General features: G+C 30.9%; 3 protein-coding genes across 5 annotated transcripts; 2 read left to right on the top strand and 1 right to left on the bottom strand.

The window, feature by feature from the left end:
• Window positions 1–72: 72 nt before the first annotated feature.
• On the top strand, window positions 73–15,657 carry LOC146539361 (myotubularin-related protein 10-A). Of its 2 annotated transcripts, XM_085185223.1 has the most exons (12): window positions 73–495; window positions 636–687; window positions 6,681–6,817; window positions 7,157–7,315; window positions 8,333–8,788; window positions 8,919–9,086; window positions 9,330–9,459; window positions 9,820–9,955; window positions 10,265–10,502; window positions 10,860–10,977; window positions 11,211–11,410; window positions 12,083–15,657. In XM_085185223.1, exons 1-12 carry the CDS (start codon window positions 445–447, stop codon window positions 12,308–12,310), a joined length of 2,073 nt encoding a protein of 690 aa, XP_085041349.1. In that variant the 5' UTR covers window positions 73–444; the 3' UTR covers window positions 12,311–15,657. The 2 variants fall into 2 exon arrangements, with proteins under 2 accessions (XP_085041349.1, XP_085041350.1); XM_085185224.1 differs by lacking the exons at window positions 73–495; window positions 636–687 and adding an exon at window positions 2,171–2,214.
• Window positions 15,658–16,338: 681 nt separating this feature from the next.
• On the bottom strand, window positions 16,339–20,990 carry LOC146539360 (metaxin-1). 2 transcript variants are annotated; one of them, XM_085185225.1, is made up of 6 exons: window positions 20,816–20,990; window positions 20,594–20,740; window positions 20,249–20,518; window positions 19,818–20,052; window positions 18,831–18,979; window positions 16,339–16,560 (listed from the first exon to the last, which is right to left on the bottom strand). In XM_085185225.1, the coding sequence occupies exons 1-6, from the start codon at window positions 20,891–20,893 to the stop codon at window positions 16,438–16,440; spliced, it is 1,002 nt and encodes a 333-aa protein (XP_085041351.1). In that variant the 5' UTR covers window positions 20,894–20,990; the 3' UTR covers window positions 16,339–16,437. The 2 variants fall into 2 exon arrangements, with proteins under 2 accessions (XP_085041351.1, XP_085041352.1); XM_085185226.1 differs by lacking the exon at window positions 16,339–16,560 and adding an exon at window positions 17,085–18,349 and having other exon boundaries at window positions 20,816–20,987.
• A 377-nt stretch (window positions 20,991–21,367) lies between these two features.
• LOC146539359 (uncharacterized) lies at window positions 21,368–27,167 on the top strand. The gene is made up of 7 exons (XM_085185167.1): window positions 21,368–21,497; window positions 21,589–22,563; window positions 22,636–23,512; window positions 23,638–24,647; window positions 24,874–24,988; window positions 25,069–25,193; window positions 25,347–27,167. The coding sequence occupies exons 1-7, from the start codon at window positions 21,368–21,370 to the stop codon at window positions 27,053–27,055; spliced, it is 4,941 nt and encodes a 1,646-aa protein (XP_085041293.1). The 3' UTR covers window positions 27,056–27,167.
• Window positions 27,168–27,519: the final 352 nt, after the last annotated feature.

Here is a 27,519-nt window from a genome sequence, read left to right as displayed (position 1 = left end):
AAATAGCAACACAAAGTAAATAAAAATAAATTGAAGTAAAACATAAAAGGCAACACTGAAATATCTGTCGTTGCGTCGAAATATCATGATACTATCGATAAACATATAATTTTGTGTAATATTTTATTTTCGTGTAAAGAATATTGAAATGATTTTCATCTAATATTTTTAAACGCGTAGTTTAATTTACTTGCCAACAGTTTAAAAATGAATAAAAAAATATTTCATTAGTTCGTAATCTGTGCGTGTAATGTTTGTGAGGATGATTGTTATCAAATCTGAGTGAAATAAATCCTAATCATGTGGATATCTCCTAAACGTACTACTTACCAACATTTATATTACCTAGTGTAAAATATAATACTATATTTAATCGGATAATTAACTTAGTATAAGGTAAAGTGGGTCAACAGTGGGTATTATAATCAAACCATATTGATTACAATGAATGAGAAAAAGTTAGTGCACAATTTCACGAGCTACATAACACCTAAGGTATGAATATTATAAATTTGGGAAATTAAATATTTTATAGTAATTTTTTAAAAATATAATATGTATTATAATGATTGCATAAATTACTATATTTCCATTTTTATAACAAAGTAAATAAAATATATATTATTTGATTTTAGCCTGCTGAGAAAAATGGTTCAGTCCAGGAATTGAAACCAAAGCTTCTAAATGGTAAGCTATTACTTGTACTCTTAAAAAAAATTCATATTGTTATTTAAAGAATCTTTCTAATAAGAAATCAGTCAATTCAAAAAAGAAAGCTTAATGAAATCAAATATTTTGATTATTTGAATAAAGAGAAGTATGAAGTATGTTACAATGTAACTAAGTTTAAAAAAATATTTAGATCAAGAAATGTTATATATTTCATAAGTTACAACCTAAAAGGTATTTTTTTAAGAATATGCTTTATTAATCTTAATTTACAAACCAGCTAACTTCACACAAGATGCTGAAAGCATTATCTTTTTTTGCACTTCACTTTTCAAAATATTATGTTTCTTGAGTTTGACTATTTACCAACATAACTTATTTATCTTCATAAGTGGTTGTGGTCTGTTAATAATATTGTAATGTTTTTAATGTCTCTTATAATTTTCACACAGGTGGGTGGAGTTAGCTGGTATGAGAATTAAGATTTCAATATAAACAAATTAGACTTAAATTCCAAAATGCTTTGTGATTAATTTCTATTAATCAGAGTGATTGGATGGTTGTGTTCTGAAGCATTGCATGCAAATTTTGATGTCTTCTAAAAATATTTTTCTTTAAGAGTAGAACAACACTTTAAAAATGTTAAAAATATTTAATATTACAAGGTACTTCATTTAAATTACCATGTATATAAAGGAAGCCTTACATTAATTACATTGGGTTTGTTTAATTATAATTAATTCAATTATCTATGGATGATTGAATTTCATTGTTTGCCACCTGCTATTTATGTGTAAAATTTCTTTGTAATAGCAAATACTTTTTTATTATAATTTATGGATTGTTTCAATGTTATCAGGCACAAAGAATGACCAGACGCTATAATTCCATACTAAATTATTGACATTTGCAAGCCTTCCTGGACTATATTACATAACATTTATGCGGTCAGAATTATCTCAGCTTCTAACTATTTGTGTTGCATACTTCATATACAACTCTTAGATCTGTATTAGTAACTACTCTCAACTCTGGAGTTTCGTTTTCGTTCATGGGTTATAATTTATCAATGAAAAGGCTATCTTAAAATCGATCTCAGAGTTGACAGCGGTTTATAGCCTTAGTTATTTATCGATTTGATCATGAGGGCAGAGCTGCAGCTAAAAATTGGTAGTAAAATAGGACCTGACATCTTAAGCGAACTAAATTATCCTCTTAATTTCAAATACAGGTAATATATAAAACATAGTATAGGTAATATCAACAAGTTACCACATTTCAGTGATGATGTAAATGACAATAATAACTCAATTACGTATGCATTGCGTGCGGCTAACTGTATCGCCGTATATGAAGAGATCCGTACATAAATATTGCTATGGAATCATAGACTTTATGCTAGTATTAAAATATGATCGATAATTGATTGTTGTTCATTAGCACCATATTTGTTTTAACGCTAGAAAAATTAACGAAGGGTCTCTCATTCGCGAGTTGATAGCGTTATGTTGTTTGCGTTTTGTGATATGGGTGCTTTGAGGCCAGGTGCGTTTTTTTAAAGTTATAAATGATATAGTGGCTAAGTTACGACTATGTTGTGTAAGAAATATTTTATCAATACTATCATAAAAAAAACCAGTTTCACGCTGTATCCCGCACACAGCAGGGTAGCCAGAGGGAACCTAGAATTAGGACACTCCATTCCCCACTTTCTGCCGAATTCTGGCATTGCGTATTGAGGGGAATTTGATTTTAGGAAATTAAGTAAAAATAAAATTATATTAAGTAATTTAATGGTTTATTTGATTACATTAGAAATATAAAAAAATATATATTATTAAATAATTATGTGAACTACACTTCATTATGAAGGATTGTATTTATGGTCAAACTAAACATTGAAAACCCAAATAGCCTTGTTTGCTTAATAACCTTTTAGGATATTCACATTAAGTCACCCGCTAGGTGTACTACTTACTAAAAATAGTATCAATAAGGATTCCCCGAATCTTTGTTTCATTATATGTATATGGTATTTATTATCCTTATGTAGATTCTTACGCATCTGCTCTGAACCCGGGGTTTGGGGAATTACTTTACGTCACCGCGAAAATATTTCGGTCGTTGTTCTCTTAGAATTTTAAATAAAAAAGTTGATGGTAAAGCAATTTTATAAACAGTGTTTAATTCTTTTACGGATGTTTATAAATTTTAATTAAAAATATATTTTTTTATATTATGAGTACTAAAACATTTAATTATTTTGATTTTCAACTCTATTAAGACAGCGCGGAGCTTAACTCCGTCAATTCAAGTGGAAAACAGAGAACGAAGTGTCTTAACAGTGTATCCTATCTATCTGCTGGAAATGTGGAAAAATAGACTTTTGTATATAATAAGATATATACATAAGATACGAGTTATTACATAACAATGACAACTTTCTTGTATGTCCGATGTACGGATACCAAGGTATCGCGTATCAGTGTAAATAAACTTATATCCTATTGCTTATACTCACCTACTTCAAAACTCAGTGTGAAAAGACAGGTCCTTCACTGTTTTGTAAATAAAACTACATCATATAAATACAGCTATTTTAAACAAATATAATAAGAACTAGTGGTGCACTTAAAAATGTATTTGACTTAATATAATAGTGGATTCGAATCCCACTCGAATGTTTACTTTCTTAATACAAATCTTTCTGAGGGTCCAGTAAAAATAATCCAGGTTTCGTAGAAATTTCCTTCCACGCGTCATGGAACTGTGGAATGGCATACCCGCGGCAGTGTTTCCAGGTCGGTACGATATTTGTACCTTCAAAAAGCGCGTCTATCTCCACCTCAGAGGCTTGCAACGCACCTGTAGCTCCTCTGGTGGTGCACGGGGTCGTGGGCGGCGGTGATCACCATCAAGTGACCCGAACGCTCGTTTGCGTTGTCCTTTTTCCATAAAAAAAAAGTTAAGGAAACTACATCAGTACATTTCCTCTCTCTTATCCCCAAATTGTACTGGCGCTACGTAACGTAAAAGAATTATGCACTCCGTTTTGTAATTAAATCAACATTTGCTTTAATATAAATAAACATACTATATATATACCTACTAGGTATATGATAAAAGAGCAATGATCCATTTGAATTTTATTACCAGATGACTAATAACAACAGCCGTCAGCTCCACCTGTCCCTGAATTACTTGCATACTTATACCTTGTACACTGCTAACTGAGTAACTGGTACGTCGAAAAGCTATAAAGAAACCAGTCCTGGTGACTGTAAATGCGACAAAGTTGTGGGTTCGACTCCCGCTCGAGGAAATTAAATATGTAATATTTATATTTCATATGCACTAATGGCAACGCACGCAATATCTCCAGAATTTGGCGGATCTTGGGGAACGGAAGTGTCTTAACGCTAGGTACCCAGGTTTTCTGTCCTTATTCTTGCTAAGTGCGGGATACAGAATGAAGCTCAAAAAAATAAAGTAAACTACGATTTTGAAATAATTGTTAGATTGTCCCTTGTCGAAACCGGCATTTTTCTGCCCGATTTCGACTTGTCTTGCCAAAGCTGGAAAATGAATATAATTCCTCGAGTTCCTACTTAAGGAACTCATTAATTAAGAAGTACAAGGAATGATAAAGAGTAGGTAAAATAATTAAATTACGAAAACAAGTTATTTCGTTAATCTTAACGGTTAGGTTAGTTCATAATATACGCATGACTTAATGTATTAAAAAATAACTATAACAATGTGATATATTAAACATAATACAATTAAAATAGAACAGTTTGATTATAAAAACACCAACAACAATAATAAAATAATCAGTAAAATATTTGTTATTCTTCATATACTATAGGTCAGGTTAGAGGGTTATATTCAGCACAGACATCGACCGACTTATGAATATTCCTTGCGAACTGACAAAATGAAACTAGGATGTTTTTAGTACAGCTTCTGTCTGGTCTTTTTTTCTGCATAGCAAGGTAGGCAGAGGGAACCTAATGTTAAGACACTCCGTTCCCCTAGCACTGCCCAATTTTCGATACCTATTGCGTAATTATTTATTAAATTTTTCATTTCGTCGCTCTGGCACCAAGTCATAAAGCCCGGCGTCGAGTTCCGCCGCTCAACACGGAATGCCTCGGTGGAGTCGGTGGAAAGTGGGGAACGGAATGTCTTAACACTAAGTTCCCTCTGCCTTCTCCGCTGTGTACCAAGATAGAGAATATGTGTTAGATTATTTATGTGTAAATTTACAGAACATACCACGTTATTGCATGACTCACTTATCGCAAGATTATTTTTCACAACAGACGTGAGTTATGCGAGACTATTTATTTATATATATATATAATCCGCTACGGATATCTCTAAATCTGGTATAGATAGGTAATAGTAGATATTGCATTTTGCAATCGAGGCCAGTTAGCGAATATAAATTATTAATAAGTATAATATTATATTGTTAGCTCTGTCCTGCGGCTCCGCGTGGGCTAATGGTCTCCTGCCCACCACTGTATCATCTCCAAAATAGTGTAGTACCAACTCCAGAAATCTTACTACCAAAAAAATTTTAACTAAAAAGTAAAAAAAAAATCTTTACTCGAATCTGATCAAAGTCTTTTATCAGCCTCAATATGGGGAGTGTCTCCACAAAACTTTACGTCTAGGTTCGGTTAGGTTAGATTCTTTCCTAACTTTACGTCTAATAGTCTACGCAGACAAATTGTGGACGACGACGACCAGTCTATAAATAAAAATTAATTTGATGCCAATCAGTTTTTGACTTTTACATTCGACATTGCTTAGGTTCCCTTTGCATTTTTTATATAAACGAGTGAAAAGTTATTTTTTTATTCTATTTTATAACTTATTTATTTTACTTAAATATGTTTTGTTTACATACAATAACAAAAGATTCATAATAACGATGTTCTAAAAATATTATGTTATCGTTTGCACTTGACATTTTTATTTATTGTCCACTCTATGAGTCATTAATAATTATAACTATGCGTACATATTTAAAATAGTTTTTCATATTATCTCTAGTTATATTTTATATTTTAAACTAGTCGTTGCCCCGCATCTTTCGTACACTTAATACATAAAATGGAAAATCCTATTTTCTCTTTTTTCCATATGAATTTAGAGAAATCCTTTCTACGTTAGGGCTTTTTTTGTTATGACGATCCCTTATTATAATATTCCATTAATTAATTCCTGAAATTGAAGCCACAACCTATCGTGTTTACATTAGCACGCTTGTGTCTCTCTTCAGTAGTTTCGACTGTGCGTTATGTCTCAGTCACTCGGTAACTTATTTGAAAAAGATTACTTAAAAGGTACCAAATTTTATACTTTTTATTTTTACAAGCAATTATTAATATTTAAAATTAACCGGTAAACGAGTTTCACGTAATTATTCTGTTATTTACATTAATATAAACAATGTCTAAATATATAACATCTTAGAATAATGTCTAAATATTTAACGCTGTGGAATACGGTAACTCTTTGAGTCACCTAATTTCACGGTCACTGCTGTTTACGCCAATTACGGATTTGTTTAAAAAATATATCTAGTTCAATGTTAATTTTCAAGGTCGACCAAGTTTCTAAACAAATACTAATATGCTTATTGAAATTAATGTATAAAAGACAAAATTATCATAATTAGATTTTACTTACTACATTGTACAGGCTACATTGAACATTGTATAGGCTGTCGTAACGCAGCTAGCTGGGCACAAACGTGTGACTGAAGTGTAGGTTCGATCCCCACTCGGGGAAATAACTTATTATTTATTAATATTTTCAATTCTTCGTTTTTTTATAAAGCTTGTAGAGTGTCGTTGTGTTCCGCCACTCTACATATAATGCATCAAAAATTCGGCGGAAAGTGGGAAACGGAGTGTGATAACACTAGGTTCCCTCTGTCTACCCTGCTATATGCTGCTATAGCTATTACAGATCGTTAAATTGTAACATTTTCACAGGCGAAATGATCGTGGGCCCCGCGCACAATGTGATGATGCTGGCGCCCCTCAGCGAGCGCAAGTCCGGCAGATTTGGTTCACTCTTCGTCACCAACTACAAGCTGTCCTTCGTTCCGCTTGATGTCTCTGGCAATGACGTGAGTTTACAATAAATAATCAATTTAACTATAGTATGTAGTAATGAAAATTATACTAATATAAAAGTTCTATTTCTATTTGGTAAGTTTTTATTTTCATCAAAGCACAACGCCACTCAACACGCAAAGTCTTGGGAAGACGGAGTGTTACACGAAGGAAGACGGAAGACGGAGTGTATATCACTAGGTTTCCTCTGCCTATCCCGTTATATACGGGAAACAGCGTCATGAAAATAGTCCACTCAACTTTTCTCTTCAGTTAAAGGAACTCAACGCCTCTCTTCTAATGAAAAATGTATTTTAAAAATGTCTTTAACAAAAATTATGTTAATATTACAGGAGTGTGGCCAAAAAAATCAATTGGTAGGCGTGTTCGACGTGCCACTGACGGGTGTCGGAGCACTCTGGCAGACCGACGGGACGCCCACGCGGCGACGGCGTCTCCTGCCGCGCTCCGACGTGCCCGTCAAGTGTAAGGGACTACAGATTGTTTGTAAGGTGAATGATGTATATATTTTTTTCATTTTCTTAAGTATCTCTTCTCTGTCTATCTTTTTCTTTATTATCTAGATATTTATTATTCAGTACACTCGTTTCAATTCCATTTCCCTTTCCATCCATGTTTGGGGGAAAGATTTTATTTAAATTATTATAATTTCCTGGTTGAAATAAAACGATGCGCTTAAATTATACCTACTGCTCAAAAATTGGTGGAATGTCGTGAAATCTTATATGAATTTCTTCCAAAATATCGTATTGTATCGTTCTGTTCTGTATGCGAGAAACTAAGAAAAGAAAATAACTGAATAAATCATTTTACTTTATTAGCTATTTTACTATTAAGCATGTGCTATTTGAGTATTATATTGAAACACAGTACAGACGGTGTTATGATATGACGCCTGTTTTACAGTCTCCTATTACATGTTGTGCAATGCTCTATAGAATTGCAGAACATAAATTACGTAGGTATACAGAATCCCGCTGTATCCCGCACAAAGCAGGGTAAGCAGAAGGAACATAGTGTTAAGATACTCCGTTTCCCATTTTCTGCCGAATTATAGAGGCATTGCGTGTTGAGTTGAGAACTCAATGACTCAATATGAGATATTTGTTTAAATGATTAGTAAATAACTGTCAAATGCAAAATTCTGATAAGTCTTACTATTTGGGACTTACTGAATTGCTTATATTTGTATGGAAGTCAATAGAAAAATGCTGTTTTTACCTATAACTGTCAGAAAAATGTTTTCGACATTTTCTTATTTTTGTTTCTTTTTGCGAGGCGTTGAGTACCGCCACTCTACACGCAATGCCTCCAGAATTCGGATGTACCTAAATGAGAAGCGAAGTGTCTTAACACAGGGTTCTCAGGTTCCCTCTGTTTGCCCTACTATGTGCGGAATACACTGTAAACCTAAAAAATGACTTATCGTGATAAAAGATTGTACTTTATTGTAGACCAAAGAAATAAGAAAACTTTTAATCTCTTTATTTAATTAATATCTATTACAGAATATGAAAGTGCTGACATTCAGTTTCATGCACTCCGCCATAGGCAGCGCCAGACAAGTTGCCATAGCTCTCCTCCACCATGCTTTCCCCAAAAGACACGATCTCTTATTCGCCTTCGAATGCAAAGAACCATATTACCCCACTCTACCTTCAGACCTGAACATGTTTCAAAGACCTGGCGACTGGAAAAGAGAGTTAGAACGATGTGATTGTCCACATTGGAGAATTACTTGTATTAATGGGACGTCAGATGCCTTCATGCTCAGTGCTGGTGAAACCCTGATAGTACCGAGTTCGGTTCTCGATTGTAATTTGATAGAAACGGCGAGACATTTCAGGTCGGGTAGAGTGCCCATATGGGTATGGGGTAGTAGTAAAGGTGCGGCTTTGTTGAGAAGTGGTGAATTACTGCCTACGGAGCAGTCGGCGACTGCTGAAAGTGTTTTGTTGGAACAGGTATTTCTTGTTTCTTTTCTTGTTATATTGTTTAAGTTTTAAATGTTTTTTTTAGATTAAAAGTTTGTTTGGTAATAATGTTATTAGTTTCGCTTTGCTTATGTTATGATTATATTCTTATTAATTCCAGGTCCGTCGCTCCCATCCAAAACTTACGCCTCCCTATGTGATATATTTATGTGGAAACAGTTTTAATAACAGCGGATCGACTTTCACCTTACCACCATTGGCCACGTTGCACATGTCCTTTAAGAAGTTAGCCGATTTGTGTACGCCTACTACGCTACCGGGATTTTGGGTACGTTGATGAAATATTTATTTAAATTTATATTTCTATTCCTCCGCTCTGGTGTCAAGGCCAAGCGTGGAGTTGAATTCCGCACGCAATGCCTCCAGAATTCGGCGGAAAGTGGGCAACGGAGTGTGTTAACACTAGGTTCCCTCTGCTTACCCTGCTGTGCGCGGGATACAGCGTGAAGCTGATTTCATATGAAGTTTTCCTCACAGAATATGTATATTATATAGTATAAAATTGTCCCAGATGCAAGACTCCCAGTACTACTCCATACTGGAGTCGAGCCGGTGGCTGCGCTACGTGGCGTCGTGCCTCGCCTTCGCGGACGACGCGGCTGAACATCTGTGCGACAATGCTACTGTCGTTTTACAGGAAGGTTAGTAGGCTTGGTTTATATGTTTAGTTTCACGCATTTAGCGGGGCATGGGCACAGGCAACGGAATAGAAAAATGTCGTTTGAGAGAATTATCTATTCTTTAATACGAAGTTTTGTATGTTGGAGGGCTGAACTCGAAAATGTGATTTGTATACATTAATGTTGTTTTTTTTATTTATACATATATTTTTCATTTATTACAGATAATTTTTATTTATATTCTTGTATTTTGCTTTGTGACACGCACTAAAAAAAACGTACTATTACTTTTTTTTTATTATTTAAACGAAAAAAATATTTATAAGTGTGTTTATTTAACACATTCTGTTTTATTAACATACATGCTTTTTAATTTTCCAGGTGACGGGGTAGATTATTGTGCAGTTGTGTCGTGTCTCACTCAACTGCTGCTAGATGAACATTTTAGAACTATATCTGGATTTCAATCGCTCATACAAAAAGAATGGGTCGCACTCGGACATCCATTTTGTGACAGGTTAGAATTGTAACTCTGTGTAACTTATATATTTACTTTAGGGTTCCTAGTAAATCATATTAATAGTATCTTTTGTATTATTTGTAGGTTCTTACATTTAAATTATAGTGGTTTTCTACTTTTATGATTCTTATACTTACTATGTTATTGATATTAATAGTTGCTAGTAATATGAGCTAACTAAAAAACCTATAACTAAAAATAATTTTTAAAGATGCCTTTTGACTTTATAATTAAATAAATCTGAGAGTAATTTTTTTATTCTTACAAAAAAAAAATTTATTAATATAACAAGACTTACAATTTCAGATTTGGCCTACCCCGTCCGGGAACCTCAAAAGAAGAAACAGAACGGGAACCTCAAGCTCAGACCGCACCAGTTTTCCTACTGTTCCTAGATTGTGTATGGCAGTTACAGAGACAATTCCCCGCGAGTTTCCAGTTCACGGAGACTTATCTCACTACGCTGTGGGACTGTGCCCATAATCACTTGTTTGATACTTTCCTCTTTAATTGTCCGAGAGATAGAGAACTGGCTGTCGCTAAGGTAATATCCTTTTAATATAATTATGTTGAAGAGTATGCGTGCGTGTGTGTGTAGGTGTGTGGATGCGATATTGTGTGTCCGTGTTTCCATTTTAATTTTGGAAACATTTTAAGTAATTTATTTACATTTTATAAAAAAAAATTAGTAATAGTAGTATTTAATAATTGAGCTGCAATCTAAAAATATAAGCTGAGGTGTATCTAATTTAATTTTAGAAACTTATTAAATTATATTTATTTTAGTCTATAATATAATTTTTATTTTATATATTACTCGTAATAGATTTTATATTAATTAATATTCAAAATATTCATTAATAATTTCCGTTTTTTAATAATTTTAAATATTTATTTTTAGAACTTCGTTCAAAGACCGCTCTGGGACTGGGAAGAACAATTTTCCGAACAAGATATCGCACTGTTCTACAATCCATTGTATTCAGGGCCTATTAAAACGCCACCAACGCAGAGGCATTGTAAGTCATTTGGTATTTTTTAGCTAGTGTTGACATTCTGATCCTCCAATTTCTAGTTTCCAATTTTCGAGACATTGTACGTTGTGTGGCAAAACTGTATGACGCAACTTCGTGTTCTTACCAAAACTAAAAAATATAAATAATTTATTCCCTTTATCCTACTAAATTATGACATTTATATTATTAATTATACTTATATTATTATAACTAAAACCTAACAATTGCTCCACTAGCTCAAGCCCAAGGCGGCCGTCTCTCGGCACAAGTGTCACAAGTGTCACAAGTGTCACGAGTGTCGCGTCTCACCCCGTGCACGTCGGTGGCGGGCGTGGAGGTGTGGGCGCAGTGCTACGAGCGGTGGTTAACGCCGCTGGACGCGCCCCGCGCCGGGCACGTGCAGTACTACGTGTTCCATTGCGCGGTGCGGGATCAGGTGACGGATGTTTTTGTTATAGTAATACGTAATGTATATGGTGCATCAGTAAATGTATCATTATTAGTGGTAAGAGAGGTAGGGGGAGACTTCGGTTGACCTTCGAAAATACAGTATCAAAGATACTGGAGGAAGGTCACATAAAAAGCATGATAACCCACCAGAGGACATGTATGAAGAGGTTGATGATAGTGGATGAGGCGAAAGCGGTATGTAGACATCGTAGCGTTTGCCGCTCTGACCTCTCTGCCTACTCCATTAGGGATACAGTGGAAAGCTAAGTTAATACATTTATCAACTAATAACTCAATAAGCAATGCGCACTAATAATCAATTGACTGAAAATGGGCAACGGAATATCTTGACACTTAAAAAATACATTTATCATTAGCTTTTTGATTTCATATATGAACAATGTATTTGTGTTAGTTGTGTATCGCGTTAGGTATTACAGGCTATAGAATAAACATACATTTTTAAAATTAGGGTCTTATAATTAGAAAACACAGACGTAACTGCTAATGCAGAAACGTCAAATTTGGACAGATGTTTATTTTCATAATGTGGACACCCACTGAAAAGGGATTTCGAATCTAAATATCATAAAACTGTTACAATATAAAAAATTAAAAATTGTACATAATAATTAATTAAAAAATATGGTTGTTACAGATACAGAAACTGAACGACAAACTGACTTCCCTCTCAATCCTCAACCGGCATTCCAACGGTGAAACCGACGCGTCCGAACCCGCTCCCACTCCTATTGTGACGCGATTTTACCCTTTCAGTTTAAAGAGCAACGATGAAATAAGCAGAAACCTAGACTCTATGCAAGTAAGCCTTATAGATGCAAGTCAGTTATTGGACTCACAGTCTTTGTTAAATGCACCTGATTAAGTATTTAATTATATTAATTATATATGTATTAAAAATAGTTTCTGGGTCATAATTGGTTTTTGTATTAGTAGAAATTAACCCACGATCTATTTAGACGTCTTCTAACTTACACCCCTATTTAAATGCCAAACCACACAGTTTTACATATGTAAAATTTGTCCACTTAGCAACAAATCTATAACTGTTACAAAATATGTAATGCTTCATATTATAATCATGTTTTCATGATTATAATTTATAATCACTTTTTAACATTTTTTTCTACAAAACGTACAGCGCCTTTAGGAGTTAAAATTCTCAGTCTCACAATTCTTGTAACTTGTGATTTCTACAACTCTCGACTCATTATAAGAAAACCTAAGATATTGTAGGATTTTGTTTTACTAAAACAATAAATTTGTGAATTATAACATTACGTTCAGAGGGCACGATATATGTATTTTAATTTTGATGACATTAGATATTTTTTACCTTAAATGTTTTTGAAAAAATCAACAAACAAATAAAATTAAAATCCTATTGTTCTACAATGCATAAATTCGTACATTGGAATGTCGAAAAACTGAACAACTTGGTTCGAGCAATTGTGTAATAGTAATGTATAACTTAAACATATTAGTGTACTTAGTGCCCTTTTTTGTATAAATAAGTATTTAAATATATAACTAGCCATTATTTCGACAAGTATTACATAGTTTAATATATTTTCATGTATATAGTTATAATGCTTAATTCTAAATGTTAGCCAGCCAGTTATATGAAGGAATTGAATTTGAGTACTTTTAGCGGCTTTGATGTTAAGTTAATAATCTTATAGATATTATTCTTAAAATATATGCAACTTTTACTGGTTTTGGTAATTACTGTGTATATTATAAATGCGCCATTCTATCTATATCTTAATGAATTATATTAAGATATATATGGGAATGTAGTGTCTAACATTAGGTCCCCTATTCTTTAAGATAAAAAAAAATGTCATAAATTTTAGTGATTAAAACAATTACTTACTAGCAAAAACCAGTTATATATTATCACATATTGTTATGAAAAATAATAAAAATGATTTTAAAATATATGCAACATGCTAAACACTTCAAGCACAGAGTGTTAATAAAACAAATTTAGCAATAAAATTCAGGCTAAGGTGTAAATATTTATTAATTTTGTGACTTTAAAGGGTGAAAAGTAAAACAATAAGGGATAAAAGTGAAATATTATTATATGAATATACAGTAATACCGCTTAACCCGACTGAATTTTGAAATTTTGTAGATTGATAGGGCGGATAATCGCGAATCCGTATAACTAAGGGCGGATAATCGGGTTTCTACAATATTTGAATTTGAATCTGTGTTTATTATATAATACGTGATTAGCATTTATCTATTTTCACTCTTCTATACAATTGTTACAAGTTTTGTGGCTATAAAGCTTACTTAGTAGAATTCAGAAAGATTCACTTGACTCTTTCACTTGGATAATTAAATTTTAATACATTGAATATTAACGTATTTAATCTGGTAAAAATAATAAATTAAATAAAGTTTATATTTAAATATATGTAGATATTAAATATAATATGTTGATATTCTTTTACAACATATAGTTTATGTAACACAATTCTGAATAAATGGCATTACCTCTCGCCAAGATAATTCTTATAAATTTATTAGATCATTTATCTTTGGGTAGGGGTAATTTATAAAAATCTTTCACTACATAAATAAGATGTAGATGTACAAACGTATAAGAATTTCGACGTAGCGTAAAAAAGGTCGAGGTAGAGCCGTCGTGGCGCAGCGGCACAAGGGTGTGACTGTAACGCGACGGTTGTTGGTTCGATCCCCACTCGAGGAAGTGAAATATTTATTTACATTTATTTCCATTTCTTCGCTCTGGTGTCGAGGCTAAGCGCGGCGTTGAGTTCTGCCACCCAACACGCATTGCCTCCAGAATTCGGCAGAAAGTGGGGAACGGAATGTCTTAACACTAGGTTCCCTCTGCCTACCCTGCTAAGTGCGGGATTCAGCGTGAAGCTGTAAAAAAGGTATGGCTTAGTCGGTGCTTCGACGATTTTCAAAAAGCGTGGGTTCGAGCTCCATTTATTAAAATGTTTATACGTTTCTCAATATTTAGCTTTCCGTCTAAATTCCATAATTTTTATTTTCTATACAAATTAATAATTATTATAATTAGAATATATCTAATTTATTATTATAATAGTAACATTGTTATGTTGTTACCATTTCTTTTAAATATTGTATAACTTTTGTATATTATTGTTTGTATTGTATTAGATATTAGGCAACACTGACTGTGTTATACGTACATAATTAGGTATTTGTTTTTTTTTTTATTAATAATGAACAAATCACAAAATTATAGTACTTTCTAGAATTAGTTAATATTAATATTCTTCTTTATTAGTACATTATTAATGAATGAATGAGTGTATCGAATAATTCGTTCATGTATTAAAGTAAATTGTACTTCATTTTTATTATGTAAATTGAATGTGAATGAATGTTAATGTGTGTATATAGGAAGTGAACTAAAAGGAGTGAAAATATTAGAAACTGTAGAAAATTATATGCAAATTAAGTTAAATACGCACATCTACTAGATTTTTGTTGCACTCACTAACTTTTATATTCATAATCGACCAAATTTTATTTATTTCTTGTAATCTGTTTGTTGTAAATATGGCAGCTACCAAGTGTATTACTTTAGTTTGTTATTAATTTTAATGCAAATTTATATATTTATAAAAGTTTTATTGTACATTCTTAACAAGACTAATAATTTTTTCTTTTAAAACATTGTTTGGGCATAAATCAGATACAAATTGTATACATTGTTAGAAGATAGTGGCATAACTTTTATGCGAGACTGTAAAAGCTTAAATTTAATGTTTGGAGTAACGAAAATCGAATAAATTCTTCTATTTAAATTTGATCAGGAAATATATTTTTGGATTTTGTAACTTTGGCGAATCATTTGTCATTGTAATTAATATGAACGTGCTATACCCGTCAGGTTATAAATAACATATTGTTGAAACTTAAGCGAAGTTTAGTCTTGATATTGATTGTATTTTTGTAGTATTAAGTTGATGTATAAATATTTCTACGAATTGTTAAAATTACAATGATTAGAATATGAAAGAGGTTCGCTGGTGTTTTATAATTTTGATGAAAATTGTGCCATTTTTTGTAATTTGGTTCAGCCAAAACTATTCATCAAAGTAACCCAGTTAGCAATAGCAATAAATGTAGCGGCGTTGCGTGTTAGTACCTGACGGTCGTTGCGTTCACATACGACAAATAAAACAATTAACCTCGAAATTTTTGGGTTTTATTTATCATCTGTGCTGTAGAAAAAAAAGGTTTTTTTTTATTTGACATTTCTTTTTTTTTCATTTTATGTATTTCACTGATAGTACTTACATAATATTTATAAATCTTCCGAGTTCTATGTTGCGATTTAATTACTTAGTACGTATATTCACCAAATCGTCTATTCTAATCAGGAAAAGTTTATTGATTGATTTCTTGATATATGGCGTTGAAAAGGTTATTAATATTATCTCAAATTATTAAATGAAGTTAGAACCCACAGCCTCAGCCTGTCAAAGAAGTACTAACTGTGTCTTTTAATTAATTTACTATATCAATGAGAAGAACAATCTTATATTTTTATTTTACTTTAAATAATTATTTCTGAACATTAGGCACAAATTTTTGATTTGTTAACAAATTAATTTTCCCTTAATTATACAATAATTACTTAAAAATCTTTTTAACTAGACTAAGAAAATATCTATTCTTACAAATATAATAATAATAATATTAGCGTGAAATTTCAATGGCGTAGATAAATGAAAGTCAATTGGTAAATGTAAATAAGAAAATAAATGCCGCAATAGATGGTAGATGATGAGAACATGGATTATTTTTATCAAGAATTAAAAAACGGAGTCTGAAATAATAATAAGCCTCTAAAGTATAAAATAATACGTCACTTGCGAATTACTTAACATTTTACTTGGCTCTCATCCCACGTTTGTTTTTTGTGGGAATTATTACACAAAGAGAAAGAAATAAATATTAATATTATTTTATAGTTCATGTCGCAGGTTTTTCTTCCTCCATCAAAACTTCTATTCGTCTGAGTTTTTCCAAATGTTTCTTAGCAATGCGGAATTTATTGAGAAGCATCGTCCGTTCCCAGCTCCATAGTGACAGACGCTGTTGAAATATTCTTGTATTTTTATGTCATTTATATATTAAATTATTTAATTTATTTATAAGATATAATATGTAAGTATAGAATATATGTTTTAATATATGCCTCTATATTTGTGATACATAAAACTACACTTTTTTATATGAAAAGGCCAATTTGATAACATTCCATCTTTTCTAAGCGTCCTTATACGCTTATTTCTTTCCCCGAGTGGGAATCGAACCCTTAACCATCGCGTTTATGTATAAGTTGCACGTAAGAACATAACGTTTCTGTGCCACAACAGCACCCTAAATTCCGACTAATATTTTTCAATATATGTATCACTGTGACACAATTAAATAATATTTATACATAGGTAGTTTGTTTAAAAGCAATGATAAAATAAACAAATCTAGCAATAGAAATAAAATTAAATAAAAGAGCGTATATCTATTTTATTTATTTCTTCAAATTTGCAAATAAAATAAACAAATCTACATACTAATAAACACATGATAACTAAAAGGGAAGTGAAAAACGTATATCAACAAACAAACAAACTTTATTCATGCTCCACTAACAAAGTTAAAAACAAATATATATTTCAGTCGTTTCAAACAATCTATAAAGCGCTCTAGGAACCATTTACTCTATAAATGCAAACATACATACATACATACACGTCTCTTATTGTATGATATCAACATTTTAATTTCATATGTAGGTACTCTATATTCACAAAAAATATATATCATAGTCCTTTCTTAATAAAATTTGTCGCATATTACGTTTTTTTTAATTATGATATTATTGTAATATAATGTACAGGAAATTTAGTTTATTAAGATTCACCAAACCTAGCTTTACAAAACAATTAAAATATATACGCCATATTTTGAAGTTGCATAAATATTGTGCTATAAATTCTAAGTATATATTAATTAAACACATTATTATAGAGTTTAGTGATGTTATTTTGAAATATTTTTTTTAAATAGATTATATAATTATACTTGTGACATTAACAAATAGCCACGACTCTATACCCTTAAAATAAAAAAAATAAAACTAACTTACTAAAAATGCGTAAATCTGAATTTTCATTAAATTGCAAAAAATATATGTGCAATATATATATATATATATATATATATATATTTTATTTGTGCATACTGAACTAAATTGAGAATATTTAAAAAAAATACTTTACATTTGTATTACTGATAAATTGTTTAGGGACATCTTTCTTCACTATGATACTTTAAAAGATTGTAATTATTTAGTTAAAATCGGTTTAGAAAATAATGTTATAATAAAAAATCTGAAAAAGGCAGTGATGTCTCATCAGTTACTTGCTATTAATATCATTTTAAAAACCAATTTGCCGCATAAATTTAATCCAAACCTATTACTTAATACCCACAACTCTAATTTTTATTTAAAAAAAAAATCAATTGTTAGACAATTCAGTTTGATATTTCAAAAACAGTTTATAAAACATGAATACAAATTCACATAACGTTTATTGAATGTGTAATAATAATAAATTGGTCATCTCAATTGACTCTATATATAAAATAAGATATCCACATGTAGTCCAAGCTCAGTTAGAAAATAAGATTGGCATTAAAATATAACAAGAAATACTCAGATATAATAATAAAAATTAAAATATTATAAAAGTTAACTGAGCAGCCGTATAAATAGATAGTTTCAGTGTTAAACGTCGTAACTCCACTGTCAGTTGTCGTCTTCATCATTCTCAAACATATCCCCGTACTCTTGTGAGTGCTCGAAATCTCTCAAATCCTGAACAAACAATGTGAGAATGAGTAAGAGTACAACTGTACTTTTAATATGTAGATATATTTATAATATTAATGCCAATTATTATTAAAATATATTAAAGGCTATATGATATTCAAATTACTTCATTAAGAAGAGACATGTTTTTAATTAACTTCTATAAAGAAATCTTTCTAAAAAGCAAAGGCAAACAATAAAAAGGTCTAAATTTCTTAATAAAAGCATACCATGCACGCGATTATACATTATTATTACTCATATATTAGGTAGAAGGAATCGTAGGGGTAATGTAAAATATATTAGCTTAGAAAGAGTTTAAATAAGCTGTGTTCAAATTTTAAGACATGTAATTAATATATTATTTATTATTGTTAAAGATCATTGTCTGGTTGTAGGTTCGGTACCCATTTTAGAAATAACAGAAAACTTACTTTCTTATTCCTCTTTATATAAAGAACTATAAGAAAACAAAAGATATAATTACCTGAAACATGCCAGTAGCAGCCGCATAACCAGTCATGGCCAGTAAAGCAAATATACCAGCTAGGAACTTATTACGTGTTGCATTTGGAAATTGTGCTTCTCTCTCAGCTTGTGTACCTTGAGACTTCTTTGAGGTTTGTCTGTTGTATTCTGCACATGATAAATTATATTACTGTGGTTGTATGACATTGAGTCGCCAGTCGTCGCCAATCGGGCATAAGTGTGTTACGTAAAGTATACATTCAAATTATATGCTATAAAAGCCAAAGATTATCTTCATAAAATTTCCTTGATGATGGAATAACTTTCGCTCATAGTTTCAATATATTTTTCAAATAAAAAAGGGTGAAGTATTACCTTGCAATTTTCAATTATTTTTTGTCACAAAATGCCTTATTGTGACTTATTTATAAAACATAGATAAACAGTGACACAGACTATACTTTAGAGAAAGAAATTGAATGTTTTTGTAATACAATGTACACAGTTAAAATTATGATGGAGTTCCTTATTATTTTATTTTGCTATAAAAGGCTAAGTAAGTTTTAAACTGTAATGTTATATTAGCTTATAGAACTCTTGATGAACAAAGCTTTCATATATAAACAAAAAAAAGGAAATCCAACTGGTAGTTCCAGAGATCTCAGTGTTTAGGCAAGCAAATAGACTCTTCTGCTTTATTATATCAGTATAAATTATACATTTGCCCAGCTAGGCAATATTTAATAATTTAGGGTTTCCAAAAATGTATTTAACATATACAACAATTATTTATGATAAATGATTTATCATAAGAGAAAAAAACATATATATGTTTTTTCTTGACACTACAATTTTTTTAAAATTATTAATCTGTTACAATGTGTTGAATTCAAGTAGGAAGCAGAAAATGGAGTATCTCAACACTAGGATCTCTATGCCTACTCCACTATATATGAATAAAGTGGGAATCTGAAAAAAAAACTTAATAATAATTCTGAAAACTCACCATCTGTAACATTCCTAAAGTTTTTCTGACTAATTCTAGCAACAAATCTACTTAAATTTGCTATTCCTTTGACATGATTTGATAAAGTTGAATTTGGAAAAGGTGCTTTCACTAGGGGTGCAAGATATGCAAATACTATTGCATCAAATGAAGATGGACGGTTACCAAAGAAATATTCACTCTCTCCTAATCTGTCTGAAAGAGTTTTAAGGCACTTTTCTGCTTCACTGTAGACCTGTGAACATAAAAATGGTATTTACATGACATTAAAACAAACAAATAGCCAGGAAATAATAATAGTTTTTCAAAATAATAGTTTTTCAGCATAAGGTTAAAATATAATACTCATTGCAAGCCTAACCACAGTGTATATTAATATGATTAACATGTTATATAGGTAATTTAAAATTAAACTATTCAAAATAACTTACAGTTTTCTCAATTTCTTTTAGATCTGTATGTTCACCATATAAAGCATCTATCATTTCCTTAGCAACATTTTGATATCTAGATGGATAATAAAAATTAAATGGTATTTGTAGGGCCTTTGCGAATGTTGGTCGTGTTACATCCCCATAATTCTTCTCGTCTACCCACCATGCATATTGATATGCAGGATAAAGCTTATCTCGGAGGTATTGGGTAAATGCACTAGCTTCAGCAGCTTGTTTCTGATTTAAATGTACATCTGTGCTGTAGTGCTAAAACAAACTTCGTAATGAATATCAAAATTATAAAATGTTATAAGAATAACATTTTTTGTAGTTGTCTCTTACCAACGATTTTAAATATTCTACAACCTCTTCAAAATTAGTAAGAATAGTTCTTCCATCTTTCATAACAGGTAAAGAGCCTTTTGGTGTGAAAAATGGATTGCTACATTCTCGAACCTTCACTGGCACTCCGATAAATTTCATATAAGTCTGAAATTTTATGTGAAATTTGTGTTAACTATTAGCGCCGGTATAACATAAATAGGTTATAAATAAAACACATACTAAGACTTTTAGACACTCTAAGTCAATAGATGCTAGCCCCCATTCTCCTCTCCATATATCTAATTCTATGCTGGCCATATTTTTTTTCAAGACCAATTCACAATTTCAAATAAATTTGAACTTCTAATTTTTTGACATTACACAACAGATGTCAGTAATCAGTACAATCAAATATCACACAGATTAAAATAAGTAAATGGTCTTAATTTTTTGTCCATTCCTAATTTTTAAATATAATAGCAAAAATGTAACAGAAGTGTTTTATTAATTATATAGTAAGTACTAAATAGTGCTGATGTATAGTTTGCACAAAAAATATATATTGTGAAAAAATAATTATTCAAATAAGGCCAGTAAGTAAATTTGCCATATGAAAAAGTCAATTTCATTTCAAGTTTGTAACTTAGCAATTTTTCTGATTTGAAATGTTAACATAAAATTCATGATCCCGTTGACGGTGTCTTTTGTGTTTTTGTAGGCATTATATATATTGTTTTATTCGTTTAAATTTAATATATTTTGGTATTCAAACAAATTTATGCATAAATAATCATGTTGATTGATCAACTACCAGAGAAGAACGAAGGCCCAGATAAAGAACAAGCTTTAGTTTTTAATAATAGCTCACAAGAAATTTTAAATAATAGCGAGTTATTTGAGATTGAAGAAATCAAATATGACGGTATGCGTTTAAAAATTCTGCATATTCCATTTACATGACAAAGATGTATTTTGATAGTTAAATGCAATTTAATGTTTTCTTTTAATTTTAGAAAACAATCTATGTACACGTGATTTGGTAATTCTATACGAAAACATGGATCATTGTACGAAAACCATTCATATTTCTAAAAATACAATTGAAAAAGCACCTAACCACTATGTAGAAACAGTAATTTACAATGATGATTTAGATTCTGATGTTTCGGATGTTAGTGAAATCTACAGTAATGAAGATGTTCATAACGTCATCATGATTAACGACGAAAGGATTGACCTTCTCAATACAATTCCTTCTTTTCAAGCTTCACTCTGTCATAAATATGGCAGCGTGAATATGAAAACAGCTTATATAGCTAACGAATATAATAAACATTTTATATTTAACGACAATTATATTAAAGATCAATTAAATATACATTCAATATCTGGTTGCAAGTACTCCGATAGTACTGTAATTCCGGCGTCATTATTAGATTATATTTGCTGTAAGCGATCAGAAGACAATTATAGTTTTTATATGGATAACGTTATAAAATACGTTCAACATACTATTGACCAGTTGAGACGTATAAGTAACGGTGACTATTTAACTGGAACAGCTAAAGAAAAGTGGCGAGAGGTAATCAGCATTCCTAAGGAGAATGAATGTCAAAAAAATGCAATAGTGAGTTGTGCCAGCGTACCCGCACGAATTAAACGTAAATCGAGGCATTTCAAAAATACGTGGGATGATGAGGTGCATTCAGAAATGGATATAAGATGCCTAAAAAAAATATTAGAAAAACGTATTTATCTGCAAGTGCCAAAAATACTAAGTGGGACTTACAAACTTTTCCACAAATGCTTTGATAATAATCTCACTATAAGCTGTAAGAAAGATAAACAATTATCTAGCCTCAAAAATATAAATGAATCGCGTCTAAATGTAGTAATAAAATTACAATGTTCAAATTCTGATAAGGTTGAGGCTAACGTGAATTCAGTTATGGTCCTTCGTTCATCATTACAAGAAGAACCTAATACAGGTAGTTTTTTTCTCGTAAGTTGACATTATTATGTGCTTATTTAAAGATTTGTTAATTTTTATATTGTTTTAGAACAATGTTCACTTATAGAAATTACCTCTGATTACGATGAAAAAGCCAAAATAAGTTACATTGAAAATAACGTTAATGAAGTCATTTTAAAATCCACACCTAGTTTATCATACCACAGTCAATGTGATTTTAATGAAAATATAAAATCAGAAGAAAGTTGTACTTTTGAAGAATTTACCGAGCCGTATCCAATTACGGACGAACTATCGTATACAATGCGACGATTAAACATACACTCCCCTGTACTAGAGGAAAGTGAAAACACATCAACTAAAAAGAAAAGAACTTCTCGTGTCAGAATTAAATCACCATATGAAAATAGATCATATGCTATTGAAGAAAAGAGACGAAGGAAACTTTTAGAGATTAAAGAGAAACGAGAAAAAAAGAAAATGGTGATCAATGAGAATCATAAAGTAACTAAACCGAAATATGGAAAAGGTGCAATAATGGCTCATTCTTCATACTCTGTTACAAAGTTATCTATTACAAATAAATCCTTTTATAATTCGATATATGGACAAACTTTAGACGACAAAAGTTTAAAAAAAGAAGTTAAAAGTCATAATATAGATAATATTTCTTCTCTTGATTATGACAATGAAGAGAAACATGAATCTGGATCAATACCAAATAAAGCAAGCCAACATTTCATCAGTCGTAGTTATTATCTAGACGATGCAGACACGGAAATGATGCACTTACCTAGCAAATCAGACAGCGTTCGAGACGTAGGAAAAGAAATTGGTACTCGATCGACGTCCACTATATCTAATTACGTGGATAACTTGAGTATTATCAAACGACTGTATACAAATGCATCAGCATCCGATCTAAGTGTTACAGATACAATGTCAAGCTTTCACAAGCAAATGTTGTAAGTATAATATTATTTATAAGTTATTTTATCATATTTTACCCTGCTATAGCTGTAATATATTTAAACGAGTATCACTTGAATGTACCAATAATATTTTTTAATGTTTTTATTATTTTTAATAGAATAGGGGCAGGTGAAGTCAATAAAAATGATTTTCTCAAGTTCTCACAAAGTACTGAAGCATTAGTTCCAACTAATACACCAACGAAAAATGAACATAAAAGAATTGATAAAAAAGAAGTGACTACTGAATGCCGAAGAAATATAGACAAAATTTATGATTTAATGAAAATAAATAATGAAACAGATACCCATAGTTTGAGAAATCATAAAAATAATGTAACAACAACTGTTGCGAAGGAAAGTTTTAGTACACAAAGTTGTGACAGTGGAAGTAGCAACAAACATCAATTAATATCTTCAAATATCAATAAAGATATAAACAGTGATCTTGTAACTGTTATTCCAAAAGTTATAATAAATTCGAAGCAACGTACTACAGCAGTAGATAATAAAATAAAAAAAGAAGTTAAAAAATATGACACTACAAAAATAATAAATAACCCATTAAAAGCAATATCTCAACTGCTCCACGATATTGATAACGTTCAGAAAACACGGCAAAAGGGTGGAAATGAAAGAAGATCATCGAAGAAATCTGAAAATGTATATCCAGAAAACAAACTGAAAATTTCAACCTACAAACGAAATAACGATATAAGTACTGTACGATTACAATCTCACAAAGAGAAACATTTACACCAAAATTTAACATTTGAAAAGACCAAACAAGCTCGACGCTTGTCTCCTGAGAAACCTGCAACTAAATTGTACAGAAAAAATGTAATAGATATCATCGACGAAGTGAAGGAACTAAAAGGGGAAGCGGTCCGGGGTCCATCGAAACGATCTCGATTAGATAACTTAGCGCAACCAAAAAAATTATATGTTCAGGCTCATTATGAACAATATCAAAATAAACATGAAAAACAATTTGCGACTGACAGACAAAGAGTCGGCTTTCAATTACCAAATAGGGAAAGGCTTTCACCAGCGGCATTGAAACGACAAAAAAAAGTTGCAGATACGTCGACATTAGCGACGAAGCAGACGGGTATTGATTCAGCAATAGGTGTGTAAAGGTGAATTTGTTTAGCAAAAATGTAAAAAAAAAAGTTTAAGCAAAAGTTATGTAATCACATATAGGTATATGAATTAAGTATATTAGTGAATACAATATTTCATCTACAAATTTCTTTTAAATAAATAAAATTGGATAGTTTCAGTATAACTATACTATGTGAAAAGTATTTGAATTGTGAAAAAGGTCTCTAAATCTTTCTTTCTATATATTACAGAAAAATCTATGAATTCCAAAACAGTATACAGAAACATCTTGGAAGATCATGACAAGAAAACTTATACAAAACGACCATTGTCTTGCACCAAGACAAACTCATTACTCAACTCCTTGTAAGATGTTTTTCGTTTTGTTTTCAGTATTATTTAAATTTTCATTCATTTTTTTAATTTATATATTTGCTGCTTTCTAGGAATAAAAAAAATTTTTCTGTGGAATCTTACGCAACCAATAATCAGACTATTGCTTCAGCTTTGTCACATAATGGCAATAACGAAATCTCTCGAGCGCCTCTCATACCTGTGTGTATTGACTTAGGTAAATATATTAATTTATGGTTTTCATTTAAATTTAATTCATAGTTTATCAATTTCTTACATATTGCAAATTATATTTATATTAAGTTAAATTACCAATCTGAGTTTATCTAATAAACGTGTACTTGTTCTAACTATCTTCATATTATTGCAGAATCTGTTACATCATCTCCTGCAGAAGGATCGAACGCTCTTGGGAATAAATTACACTTAATGATAAATTCTATTACTAGTACAAATTATGTATCGAACTCCCTCACTGGAACGAAAGAGCCCGTAGTAGAATCTGATATAGACGAAAAAAAAACGAAAACTGACCCTCATCCGTTAAATGAAAATGATAAAGCAACTTCTGAGTACTCTATCGATGTATTTGAAGACAAAAATATTGTAACAGCAGTAGCTTGTATTTCTGAAAATAATCAAAATGGTGAAGCCGACAAAGGTCCTGTAACAAAGATATTGACATATGCAGTTAAAGATTCTGACAGCGAGCTCCATAAGTTGGAAAACGCTTTACATAATCAAATATCAACTGGCACATTTCAGAAACGGCTAAAAATAAAAAAGCTGACTCTTACACCTAAACATTCCATACAAGAAGCATTTGTTCTTAATTCTGGAGACACTGACACTTTGCTTGTTAAATCGACATTATCTCGCAAATTTGGTTTCTCTAAAACAGATATGTCTGAAATGAAGCCTATCCCGGATTTGTCTAATATGATTATAGATAGAACGTTTCCTATTCAAATATCAACTGTAGGATATGCTCTTCTTAAGCATTATGATCATAATATTTCTAAACTTACTGAAAATGAAAGAAATCCAAAAATAACTTTTATTAATAAAAGTTCACCTAAAATCAAAGAGCTATGTCATAAAAGCTTTCAATGCAACATGAAAATTCAGAGTGACTTAGAACCCAATAATACTGACATACCAATGACCAAAAAGAACTATGTAAGACCCGAGTCTAGCAAAGTCGATAACTCAAGTGAAATGACTGAAGGTATATTCGAAGATCTTTTAAAATTTAAAGATGTTAGTTTAGAAGAAAAATACAAAGATAATGAAATAAATCTAAAAGCGGAATCTGACAATATTAGCACTTCCCCTTCACTGGATATTCTAGTGGGGCTTTTGAATGAAATTAAAAAGATTACATCACGTCAAGCTAATTTTGTCAAATGTAGTAATGAAATTAATTTGAATATAAAAAATAAAGAACTAGAAGTATTACTCAATAACGTCCCAATACAAGAAAATTCGTCTGATAACAGTATTAGTAGTTCGATTTCATTGAATTCTCTTATAAACAAAGAAGAAACATCTAATAATCGTCCCGTACTTCGAAATGATGGAGAGCTCGTTAAAACAAAAATAGAAAAAGGAAAAGCATTTGATAAAGTAAAACGTATATGTTTCGATAAAGAACTAACCGTCAAAATGTCACAAAAAGAGTTTAAACATGCTTTCACAGATGTGCCATCGCAATTTTATATAACTACACTCAATAGAAGTACAGGTTACTCTACTAATAAACACTTAAGCCATTCGGTGACAACACTATATGACTGCAGCATACTTCATTTGAATTCATCAACTCACAAAATAATAGAATTACCAAAATATAACAACGAAATATCACAATATAATAAAACTGCCCTTGCAAGTGAAGAGAAAATTACGAAAAAATGTAATTCTATAGTAAAGAAAATGTCAAAAACTGAGAATATAATGCTTTCTGAATTAGATACGACGATGAAAATGAAAAGAGATATTTTAGTAACAATGTATTCAATCCTAGTATTAACTATATTTACTGCTTTGACGTTTCCTGATCTACTTCCTCCAGCTTAATTTAATTTGAAAAGCTCGATGAAACAAAATTTTGAGTTATATGAATATTATTTTGCTAAATTGTATATTTTTATATTATATTTTATTTATTGATTCAATTTGTTATTTTATATTGGATAATTAAAAATGAAATTAAATTGATTTAATTTTAACGTAAATGTGGATTTTAAATTATTGAATAGTTAGTAATATTAAATAAATATCATTATTAATATATTAAAATAATCAGCTTCATCTGTATCCCGCCTATATCAGAGTAGGCAGAGAGGGAACCTAGTGTTAAGATTAAGACATATCCACAGAGTATATTCTATATACTATACACACATCATTCCCTACTTTTCGCTGATTTTTTAAGTAATGAAAAAAATATTAAAAATTGCTTAATAATTATTAATGAGGCCAGTCGACTGGTTGTGGGTTGGATCCCCGCTTGAGAACATGAAATATTTATTTAAATTTCT

Source organism: Heliconius melpomene, chromosome 4, assembly GCF_056956725.1.
Source record: "Heliconius melpomene rosina isolate 202511_hmr_F chromosome 4, ASM5695672v1, whole genome shotgun sequence".
Lineage (NCBI taxonomy): Eukaryota > Metazoa > Arthropoda > Insecta > Lepidoptera > Nymphalidae > Heliconius > Heliconius melpomene.
The sequence above is the reverse complement of the archived record's forward strand: the minus strand, read 5'-3'. Positions and strand labels throughout refer to the sequence as shown.

Coding starts and splice junctions, on each gene's coding strand:
- LOC146539361 (XM_085185223.1), top strand. CDS start 445: ATGAATGAGAAAAAGTTAGTGCACAATTTCACGAGCTACATAACACCT. Junction 9,087..9,329: donor CTACGCTACCGGGATTTTGG/GTACGTTGATGA, acceptor AAATTGTCCCAG/ATGCAAGACTCCCAGTACTA. Junction 10,978..11,210: donor GCCACCAACGCAGAGGCATT/GTAAGTCATTTG, acceptor TTGCTCCACTAG/CTCAAGCCCAAGGCGGCCGT.
- LOC146539360 (XM_085185225.1), bottom strand. CDS start 20,893: ATGGCCAGCATAGAATTAGATATATGGAGAGGAGAATGGGGGCTAGCA. Junction 20,741..20,815: donor TAGAGTGTCTAAAAGTCTTA/GTATGTGTTTTA, acceptor ATAAAATTTCAG/ACTTATATGAAATTTATCGG. Junction 20,053..20,248: donor TAAAAGAAATTGAGAAAACT/GTAAGTTATTTT, acceptor TTATGTTCACAG/GTCTACAGTGAAGCAGAAAA.
- LOC146539359 (XM_085185167.1), top strand. CDS start 21,368: ATGTTGATTGATCAACTACCAGAGAAGAACGAAGGCCCAGATAAAGAA. Junction 21,498..21,588: donor TGAAGAAATCAAATATGACG/GTATGCGTTTAA, acceptor TTTTAATTTTAG/AAAACAATCTATGTACACGT. Junction 24,648..24,873: donor GGGTATTGATTCAGCAATAG/GTGTGTAAAGGT, acceptor TATATATTACAG/AAAAATCTATGAATTCCAAA.